This window comes from Osmia lignaria, chromosome 6 (genome assembly GCF_051020975.1).
Source record: "Osmia lignaria lignaria isolate PbOS001 chromosome 6, iyOsmLign1, whole genome shotgun sequence".
Classification (NCBI taxonomy): Eukaryota; Metazoa; Arthropoda; class Insecta; order Hymenoptera; family Megachilidae; genus Osmia; species Osmia lignaria.
Window position 1 is genome coordinate 6,956,804 of NC_135037.1, and position 11,264 is coordinate 6,968,067.

Here is an 11,264-nt window from a genome sequence, read left to right on the forward strand (position 1 = left end):
TGCCGAGCGTGTAGGCCAAGATGGTGGGGCGGGTGGAGTAGGAGGCTGTTCTGATGTGGTATACCCGTGAACAGAACCTACAACGGCAACCTCTATATCGTCTGTGTAAAGTCCCCTCTTCGTCCCCTAATGCAGCTGGTGGGACTAGCTAGGACTGTGCACTCCGCTGCTACGACGTGGATTATAGTTTTTCTGGAGGGAGGGTGGTGGAGCGCCTTGCTTTCGAAAGGATGGTGATTGTGGAGCGTAGCCAGAGTAGAGTTAGGCGTATATAAGGCCCCTCGGCCCGGCCCAAGTCAGTCATTCACCGGACTACCAGCCCACCATACACACACCAAACATGAAGGCCTTTGTGAGTATGCCACCACGGGGTTGCCGATATTTCCTGGGGTGTTTCGTCCAATCGTTCTTGATTACCAATTTTCATCTAACGTACACGCCATCTCAGCGGTTTCACTTTTCCATTGAAACGTTTTAACTTTCATCAACTTTGCTCTCGACTCACGAGCCATCAGCTCTTTACTCGAGATATCTCCTTCGAACGATTTACAATTATTTTCATCAAATCTCTTTTTAGTTAAAACTCCTTGGTAACTTGTAAAGCTCTCTTGAAACGTTACAATGTTTTACCCGATTTCGCTACGTTCGCCGCAGACAAGTAGACGCCGAACTCGGTAATTCAATGTCACGGCTCTCGGCTCGGTCTCGTCCTGTTTGCTCCGCGATACCAACCAAACGCTCCCGACTTTGTCCTTCTTACGCGTTCCATTCATGCGGCAAGAAATCTCCGGTTGCACGGTACACTGACCGTCTCGCAAAACCGGTTGCAGTAGTATCATCGTCATTGAGTAACAAACCGAACCCCGTGACCGGTTCTATCAACCGGTGCATCTTCATTCAAGAACACCGCATTCGGATCGTTTCATCTCCGTTTCATCTCTGTCCGCCTCGCATCTGTCATCTGAAAATAGTACACGTTATGTCAATTCGAATAGATTGTCTTATTTACCTAAGAGCAGTGATTTCGAAAGCCGTTCGACGTCGCATTCGGTCGTTTTCCGATCGTTGGGTCGCGAGAACGCGCGGTCGACCACGTCACACGGGTTCACTACTCGGCTTCCAAGTAAACGGGATGTGAAAGTTTCGCGATAGTCGTTAGATGTATATGCATAACAGCTAGACAACGAGGTTCAAGAATTCAGATTCATAATATTTCGGGATTTTATCAATTCATCTTTTATCGAAGCAAACGTTTTCCTCTTTTATAGCAACATCGTTACGGAATCGAATGTTCTTCCGTTCGTTTCACTGATTTTCTCTCGCTTCGGTTGTGTTACGTGGTAGTGTTCCGATCGATTCCCGGTACAACGGCTCGTAACCGGTCGTTTCCAGTAATAGGAAGAAAAATCACCGGTGGAAATGTCGTGATCGATTCGCGTTAACTCGAAATTGTTCTCTCCGATTTCTAGAACGAACGAGAAACACGGATTTTTATCCGTTCCTTGATTGAACGATATCGCTGTTCTATTAATTACAAATCTACTTAACGGTAAATTCGTGCGGGAATATTGCGAAAGACTCGAAAGTATTTCATCCCCTAATATGGTGGTTAGACGTGGTAAACGGGTCGATTGATCGCGAGTTCGGGAGGTGAAGAGGTGGATAGTCGTAATCGGCTGGGTATCGCTTTGCTTGCGAAACGTTCACGGCGTTTCGAGCCGCAGTTTTCCCGGACTGGGAATCGTTACGCCGCGCCACGGCACACGTTACGAAATTCCACGCTCGACTTGCATCCGGCCTAGCGTGGACTTTGATATTAAACGAAACCGTCGTGGCTCGAAGCCGATCGGAACGACGATTTCCCAGCGACCGTTTCCCGATTCTATACGCTCGCTCGCGCGCTCGCGCCCGTCGAGCAAGTATCGAAAGTGAAAGCCAGCGCAGTTATGTTAGAGTCGGTTGGTAATCGGTGCCAAGCCAATGGGAGTCTGAATTCGCGGCGATAGTCGGGATCCTCGGTTGCTTCCGTGAACCGAGTTTAGTCTTCTATCTATGATTTCACCGTTCGATTGATTATCGGGCGCGTTTGAAAAAGAAAATATTTAATTAGAACTGACCCGGTTTCGCAGATTGTGTTCGCCTGTCTGGCAGTGGCGACGGCCCGCGCCGGAATCGCTCACGGAGGTGGCTACGCTCTGGGTGGTGGACATGGTGGGATCGGTCTCGGAGGCGTTGGTCTCGGAGGCGTTGGTCTCGGAGGCGTTGGTCTCGGAGGCGTCGGTCTCGGAGGTGGAGGTGTTGGCCTGGCCGTCGGAGGAGGTGCTAGTCTCACCGGTGGACTCGCGGCAGGTGCTGGTGCCGCCAGATCTCTGCAAGATGGAGCGTCCAGCTTGGCTTCCCCAGCCCTTGGTGCCAGCTACGCTGCTGGATCCGCGGCGGCGGCTGGTGCTGCTGGTGTACAACAAATCGTCTCTGGTGGTGCGTAATCTTCCGAACGAAATGGATTACGAGTACCGGGGATCTCGGTGGGATTCACGCTTCTTCTGTCCAATATGCAGGAGTGATCGGAGGCAGGGCTGACATTGGACCCGCTGAAGGACCCAAGGCTAACGTTGGACCCCAAACCGGCCCCTCTGACATCGTTGGACCCCAAGAAGGTGCCAAGAACGTTGGTGGACCTCGTACCGGGCCAGCTGGTCTCGTTGGACCCGCCACTGGTCCATTCACCGCTGTCGGTGCCTCTGCTGGTACCTCCACCCTTGTGGGAGGATCTCAGGGTCGCGCTAACTTGGTTGGACCATCCTACGGTGGTGTTGCCTTCTACGCTGGAAGCGGTAACATCAACGGTGACGACGGAAGCTCTGGCTCTGCTGCTGCTGCTGCGCCATCTGGCCTTGCCGGTCTTAGCGGTGCTGGTCTGTATTCCGTTCACAAAAATCATATATCATAATTACATAAGATAGTTAAAAATAATGATTACGTCAATCAGGTGCCATCGCTGTTGTCGGAGGTGGTGGTGGAATCGCTGGCGGAATCGGCGGACACGACGGTGGTGTTGCTGTGATCAACGGCCCATCTGGCGCCATCCACGCCGGACTCGGCTCCCACGGAGCTATCATCCCCGGGGGACTCGGCAAGTACTAGACGTTCTAAAGCCCCAGCGATCTCGGCTCGGCGACGGCGGCAAACCCACCACAGTCACATACCGGTCTCGAACGATCCTCAAACGCGCTCAACGGTCTTCTTCCCAAAGCTTCGTCCAATCTGGGAACATGGTGAATAACGCCGGCGTTAGTGGTGTAGTCGGTATATAGTCGGAATATTAATCACAAGTCCAGTCGGTATATATCGAGACACGATACGAAGCGCGAGACGGAAGCCCGGCATTGTTGGGCCGTGCTATCACTTCCACGATCACGGGCTTAGATCTCCCCGGGAAGTGTAGAACCGTGGAACCGGCCATTCGTGATCCGCGGTTTCGTCTCGTTCTATCCCTCCGTCGACGAAACCACTCGTCCCCATCTCGTAAGACGAGGCACGGGTCAAATTTAGTCAATTTCCATTCATCAATTGTACGCGACAGAGGTAGCCGAACGGAGCCGCGATTGCCAGCCACGGCTAACAGTTCCGTGACGACGATTTACATCTACGTCGCGATCTATCACGTCGACAAAGCCCGATCGACGAAACGATCGGCAATTGGTTCAGCGGTCGATGCTTTCGTCCTACGAACGATCCTGAGTCAGTCGCGCCAACACACAGAACGAACAAGTAAAACGAACAACGGAAACACGTTCGACCCGGCCGCCTCCGCCATGGATCCAAAGTGGACAAGCTTTGGCGCTTCGTCGTTGGACCAACTGGGTCTGTTCTGTTTTCTGAACACCCACCGTTGCTCCGGCAGCACTCTTATATTTTTTTTTTTATTTTCACTTACGTCTTCCACCAATCGTAAGGCCGCCGCTCTTCACACACACATATATTTACTATTCTCTCTCTTTTTTTTCTTTTCTCTCTTCCGATGAGACCGAACGCTACCGATCCTGATAGGTTCGTTAGAAATAGGTCTCACAAGTTGTTATACTCACTGCCGCACTCTCAAGCATACATATTATTATTTACATTACTCGTCCATGCGCATATATATGTTCTCTCTTTATATATATATATACATGTATACATACTATTACTATTACTTCCTTCGCGTATATATATATACATGAACGCATTGCCACACGCGCGCACACACACACACTATTGCTATATGTGTACTCGTATATATACACACATTACACATATATTATATAATCGTGTTATATGTTAGCGAAAGAGAGAGACCGGTAGATTATGGTAGGTCAGCCCTTCCCGTGAGTGAATGAATGTAAATAGATGGCGCGCCGCTGCCGGCCCCCGACCCCGCCCGCCCTCGTCATACCCTTTCTTTGCGATCACGACTAGCACCCCACCACCACCATAGATAGATACCACATATTTATAGCGTTTATACATTTATACAATACTTTATATAAAATAAAGCATCAGTATTTAAAACTCATCTCTGATTATTTCATTATCTCCACCCATATTTAACCCTTACCTAATCAATTTCTGTTTTTCCTTTGTACAATTGTCTAATGCTCTTCAGAAATTATTGCGAAATCTCTTCGAATATTCAGTACTTGAATACTTTTTAAAAAATAAAAATTGTAAATATTATATTCGGCTGCTTATACAAGCGTTAATTAAAGTGTTCAATTAATCTATTATTAAGTGTATTAACAATTTGATGGTTAGTGGCTATAAGTGGTAATCAAAATATCAAGCATTAGTTTGCTAATCAAATTACTAATAGTAATCAGTTTATTACTTAGAATTTTTTAATTATTTAAATAAATTAAGTAAACAGTGATGATCAGAAATGATTACCATGACAGTGAACGTGTTAAATGACCCTTGTAAAATTACTGAAATTTCGAAAAACTTGTAATGTTCTTTCGAAACGAAACCAATCGTCGAGTGAGCTAATAAATACTCAACGATGTGGAAATGTGAATTAAGTGGAAAGATTTTCTCACTGTTCAAGTCGTTCCGTACGATTCCCGGGGAGGGGATAACTTTATCGAAGGGTACTGGAAGAAGATAGAAAGCTAAAATAACTTGGAAAAGTTCGTTCTTCTGTGATATCGGATATAAAAGTCGTCGAGGCGAATGTTTGACAGTCTCACGAGACGATGAAGAAAATCGACACGGGTCAACAGAGATATCAGAAAAGATGGAATAAAGATAACGAGGAAACGGAGTCTGGTGCAGACGAAAGTTACATTAATCGGTGTCGAGAAACTGCCACGAAATAAGGCTGGATTATTAATAATTCATGGAAGATAATTTGGTTGAGACGAAGTGGCTAGACCGTTTCATCCTGTCCTACCTTTCACTTATGAAATATGTATTTTGATTAAAAACTTCGAATTATAAAAGACACTATTCTTTTCAATTCAAGCCTGCCGAATACATAATCATGAATTCGTTTATCGCCTTTCATTAGCATGTCTTCGACAATTTGGATAAAACATTGGTACAAGTTCAATCAATTAGAATATTGTATATCTCGTTTTAATTTTATAATTAACAAATTTTCCTAATATTTCAGCTAATCATTTTTCAACACCGAACTACATCCTGGACCTCAGATTCTTTAAAAGACACTTGGACAAATTTTCACCAAGATGGTCGTCGATGACATCTCGATATTCAAAATTTATTCTGACGAAGATAGCACAGTGTTACGTTACAGAACGCTCACAAAGGTAACTTTGTAAGCCACAACGTTCCTCTTTCTAACGTCACGACACTTCGAAAACGGTAATTGGTTCCTCGATGATTACAGAGGGTGATAGGTCGGCTACGAATCGTTAAGGGACAAAAGGACACAGACGTGCTTTGTGAAACAATATCCAGACCACTGAAACGATACAACAACATCATGGTAAAATCCTTTCAATTATTCTAAACGTCAACTTTCCTCATTATTTATTTCATAATAACAATATCGTTGCTTTATTAAACAGATTTGAAAAAAGACCACGGGCTAAGCAGTATTCATGGGAAAATTGAAACCGAGGATTCTAATCAAATGGAAAACTGATCGTCCATTGCTGACCCATCCTATTCGACGCGGAAAAGAGGTTCGAACTTCCCAATCCGACTCGGCCACAAATACGGCTTTAACCGTCGCTAAAAGGGCTTTAAATCTCTTCCAGGTTCACGAGTACCAGCGGACTAGGTGGTCCAGGATTTTCCTGCTCTGCAACTGACCGCGAATAAAATAAAAAGCATCGAGTGCGTGCTAACCCGCACAACTCGACTAAATCTACTAGCGGATGGTAAAGCGGATCGTCCGAGACGAGGCGAAGAAGCGTTTTTTATCATTCTTCGAAAGCGTCTGTTTGTCAAAATCTCCGTAACTGTCCGACGCAAGAACGGAAGCACTTCAACAAAGGAAAGGCTGAGATTTTATTTTAAAACGAGAAAACATTTCAACCCTCGATGGAGACACGATGCTTGTCAAATTGAATAACTCTTCATTTTATTTTCCAAGAAGAAATGAAAACTATTGGACGAATTCTAGATAAAATCGTCCTAAGAATGAAGGCAGTCCTAAAACATTCTCACGCGATTAAAAGATGCAATCTGGTTGAGCTAATTCCTCGGTACAGATTAAAGGAAAACGATGAGGAGCAAGGCTTTTAACTCGTTTCACGCGAGCAGAAAAGCGGCTCTTTGTCGTCGTGTTCCCTCTAAGCACATAGCGAGATCAACAACTGAATCCTCGAGCTGGATCATCTCTTAAAGCAGTCATTTAAGTACGTGCTGTAAACAACCCCCCAACTTGCACGCTCCTCTTACGAGCCATTTCCAGCGATTCACCACTGCACTGCTTCTGCGACCGAATTTTCTCTCAGAGATAGCTGTACACTTTCACCGTGATGCGTCTTCGTTTGTAGTTTGCTCGTTCGTTTCGAGTCTTGTTTTTGAAGTTATACACAGCTTTCAACACGTTCCGAGTGTACTTGTAATATGTTTTGATGAGCCCAGAGGGGATTTGTAATAAATGATATCACATTTTGCTGTAATGTCTTACAAGGAAACATATCGAAGTGAAAATAAGAGACATGTACTTTTTTTATAACTGCCCAGTCGCAACTTTAGGGGATGAAATCACTCCTTAAAGTTTCAGTAAAAAAATGGAATCTCGGAAATTATCGCAGATATAAGAAAATATCTTAGGGAAAAGTTTCATGGTTTCTTGTGGCAACACAAAAACTGGTCACAGATTTTGTAAGAAGTAATTTGTTTACAACAAAGAATGTATTGTTACATTATTTTAAGAGATACCAAAATTTACATAATGACAAAAAAGAACCGACATTTTTTTCCGAATCATAGATTTGTCTCCTACAATTTCGTAAATTTTCATAAAATTCATCAAATTTTTATATTTATGTAAATTTTTGTATCTTTTAAAATAATGTAACAATAAATTTTGTGTTACAAACAAATTACTTTTTACAAAATCTGTGACCACTTTTTGTTTTACCTCAAGAAACCACGAAATCTTTCCCTAAGAGATTTTCTTATATCTGTGATAGTTTTCGAGGTACCATTCTTTTGCTCAAACTTTAAGGGGTGATTTCATCCCCTAAACTTGCAACTGGGCAGCTATAAAAAAATACGTGTCCCTTATTTTTCGATATGTTTCCTTGTTAGATGCAAAGGTAGACGAAATGGGAATGGATGCTAATTTAATTGGTCGTAAATCATAGAAAAGTTTCGCAATTGACGCGGACTGAAAGCGGATGAAGAAGGTTGGCGTGGCGCATCGTCGTACCGGTGCAGGCGTGGTCCTTTCACCGTTCGGGGGTGTGCGATCGGTTCCCAGAAGAATCTGCTTACCAGGCGTGCTGTGCCAGCTCTTTGCTACCAAGGTCATTTCGTCACTGATGAGACCGATTCCCTTCTCACGTGCGCACCTCGAGTGTTCGCCTCTCGATTGCACTCCAGATAGAACTGGAAAGGCCGCTTCCTCTGTCTTCACGGATTAACGCTTCGAGACAACTGCAGATTTTACATCGATTTTCTTTTGGGAACCACTTCAAGGGCTAAACTCGGTGCCCTTCGTTGCATAAATGAAAATTTTCTAAAAAGGAAATTGGAATCTCTTGAATTCTTTAGCTACGCTTCGCGTCAAATTAAAATTCCTTAGTTTCTTTATATTCAGACTGGTGAAAGTACTTCGAAATTTCAACACGGCAATCATCGAACCAGGCTATAAATTAATATTCAATTAGCGACATGCAAAGAAGGCGATCCGAACCATCTGCATCGGGAATTGCCGTGATGGAATCGGACGATTAATAGTCAGTTTACCGATCTGTCTTCGATGAGATGAAACGTGACGATAAAATTAGGAATTTATGCAGTCTTCGTGAAGTGGACGAAAGGTTTCGATGGGACACAGTAGCTCGTCCATCTGCGTGTCGAAGCTGTATCATTCTGGCCGAAGGAGATACGAGTGTTCATACATAATTTAGCGTTTCGCTCGACTACCGATTACGTTTCTCCTTTATGGTCAAACAAGTCGTCCGTGTAACGGTGATTTATGGACGGAAACGCTACTGTCTCTACGTTTCGATGAAAATTAGCAAACCACAAAAGTATTTTTTAAATCCATCAATTGTATAATAAAATTCTTCAAATAAATTTCTAAGTTGCTAATATAAATTCGAACAACTTTTCCAAGAGGCCATTCAATTTATTCCTTCTTCCTCTTCGATTATATTACAGAGCACTCGAGCCAAAGAAATTCGAAATTGGGAAACGAATTGATTCAGTAGGCTAGTCTGCTCCCATAAGAATCACCGATGCAGCGCAGACAATGACTGCAAATGTCAGTCTCACCATTAGCATTGATCACGTTCAATCTCCAGGACGGCCGTTCCCCTTCTCCAGTGTTATCGTTTACGAACTTCAAAACCAGATTGTCCCCTCCTTATATAGACCGTCGATGTAAACTGTCCTGTAAATAATATCTCGTTGGAAGTCGAGCAAAGGTCCCGCTACTCGTTACACTTTGTCGCGGTGTTCACTGGCATTCTCACATTAATCCAACTGGATCTTACAATGGCAATAAATTCGAAGATCGGTAGATCGGTTCTCATAAAGAAACGTGGACGCAATGGAACAGTAATTGACTGTATCGATAGAGCTGAATGTTTGATGATCGTGCGCAAAGGTCATTATAGATTTGCGTTTGACCGCGATCGATACTCACAGAGCAGAATATTTGGTTTGTTATATTTCAGACGGTCAAATATTTGCAAAAATGGTGGTCAATAGTTGATATTCTAATAAAAGAGATTTTGAAATTTAAAGATCTCCATTTTAAAGATCACCAATGTTTTTTGAAGAAAACGTTTGTTATATTTCAGACGTTCAAATATTTGCAAAAATAGTGGTCAATAGCTGATATTCTAATAAAAGAGATTTTGAAATTTAAGGATCTCCATTTTAAAGATCACCAATGTTTTCTGAAGAAAATCGAAATTTTTCATTCGGTAGTTAATTATGAAATTAGGAGATTTTTAATTGAACAGGACAGAGGAGCATCGATCGTCGCAGGATAATTGGAGCAATCTTTCCTGGCGGCTACCAGGAATAAAGGTCACGTTCGGCACGCTCACGCTCGCAGCTTCGTCTGCAGCCGGTACATAGCAAAGATAACCGTATTAATCCCTGAGAACGTGACTCTTTCCCAGCGGTAATGTTAACTGTAGACTCGGTGCAACTAAGCGATCGGTTGCTTCACTTCACGAGGATGACGCGGTTCGCCGCCCACGATTTTTCGATGCCTTCGACGAACGTCGATGAAACGAGAACAATACGTGTTAACTAACCCACTTCGAATGTAACAAACATTGAATCTTATCAAGAATCTGAATAAGATACAAAGCAAAGGTCTCCTTGTAATTTCTCCTATGTTTTCTGTACATCCTAAATATTTGTTGCATCAACATCCATTAACACTCCCCTTACAAGAGACACATAGTTATCGATCCTAAACGGGTCGAAGAATTGAGTAAATTTTAAATATCACGTTTTTCAATCCTTAATTATCCACAAGACAATAAGTCAAAGAAAAAAAGTTGTAGAAAAAACGAGAGGTCAGAGAACCACGCAAGACACTTGACGCAATAAGAGGATAATAACGAGGAATAATGTTAGTGCGTTGAAAACATGCAGGCCAATTATACCGTAGGTAGAAGATCACGCCTGCGATCGGTAACTCGTTATTCCTCCCCTTTATCGTCAGTGAAATCGCAAATTACGCTAATTACACCGCTTTTGCGTTCGCGTAATCGATTCCTTTGTTCCGTACCAAGCGACCACCATTCATCTTCCATCCTGTGACATACCCTTCTATATCCCTATCCCGGTCTCTCTTCTTCAAAAGAATTTCATTCTTACCGCGTTCTTTAACGAACCGACTGTTTCATCGGCTCCAGCAAGTTGTGCAGAAGTTACGAATCGCCTAAAGGGATTGTAACACCCTGTCGAGCTTGAAGGGAACGTTACGACGACGAGGAGAAACTCGTTGCCCAATTCGATGTGCAACGAAACGATCGAAACTCGGTCCGCGAACAAAAGGTACTCGACATCCTTTTGCGACTTGAAAAAGTTCCACCAGCCGAAAGATGCTCTCTCGTTACCGAACTTCCTTCGGATAAATCGAGCTCGTGACGGGAATACGATTTTATCGACCAGACAAGCTGAAAGACCCTCCGAACATTTCCCGTCCATCGATCGAACCAATTTACAAATCGTTATTCGCTCATCCCGCGTCATTTGTCTACCGTGGAAAACGTTCTTCCTGTATTCTTAGAGAATTACGAAAATTCCTTGGCTCCGGACGAACATTTTTCCTTGTTGAAATTTCTTACTATTCAAGATTCAAGTGATGGGACAATGAGAGAAGAAAAAATTCATAGGATTCCTCGAGGAGCGAAAATCACTGTTTCCCAAGACGAAGGTCGGCCAAGGGAGGCAGTGTCTCGAGGGTGGGTGTGCCGGATGGTGACCTTCTTGCACAATGGCTGAGGCTACACCATCAACGGATATGATTTGAAGGGATCACCGGGGGCGCGGTCGTGTTCTTAGAGAAGTATATAAAGTCCGAGAGAGTCGTCCGTGGGCACATTCAGCAATCG

The 11,264-nt window shown here is 43.8% G+C and overlaps 1 protein-coding gene across 2 annotated transcripts; it reads left to right on the top strand.

Annotated features, from left to right (window-relative positions):
- The first annotated feature begins 231 nt into the window (after positions 1–231).
- apd-3l (apidermin 3 like) lies at positions 232–7,302 on the top strand. 2 transcript variants are annotated; one of them, XM_076688643.1, is made up of 8 exons: positions 232–352; positions 2,130–2,478; positions 2,559–2,915; positions 2,990–3,133; positions 5,651–5,807; positions 5,888–5,986; positions 6,069–6,185; positions 6,261–7,302. In XM_076688643.1, the coding sequence occupies exons 1-6, from the start codon at positions 341–343 to the stop codon at positions 5,892–5,894; spliced, it is 1,026 nt and encodes a 341-aa protein (XP_076544758.1). In that variant the 5' UTR covers positions 232–340; the 3' UTR covers positions 5,895–5,986; positions 6,069–6,185; positions 6,261–7,302. The 2 variants fall into 2 exon arrangements, with proteins under 2 accessions (XP_076544758.1, XP_034173904.1); XM_034318013.2 differs by lacking the exons at positions 5,651–5,807; positions 5,888–5,986; positions 6,069–6,185; positions 6,261–7,302 and having other exon boundaries at positions 2,990–4,533.
- Positions 7,303–11,264: the final 3,962 nt, after the last annotated feature.

Excerpts from the sequence above, each read along its gene's own strand:
- apd-3l (XM_076688643.1), top strand. Across the intron at positions 2,479-2,558 it reads ACAACAAATCGTCTCTGGTG|GAGTGATCGGAGGCAGGGCT; the intron begins GTGCGTAATCTT and ends TCCAATATGCAG. Across the intron at positions 3,134-5,650 it reads TATCATCCCCGGGGGACTCG|CTAATCATTTTTCAACACCG; the intron begins GCAAGTACTAGA and ends CTAATATTTCAG.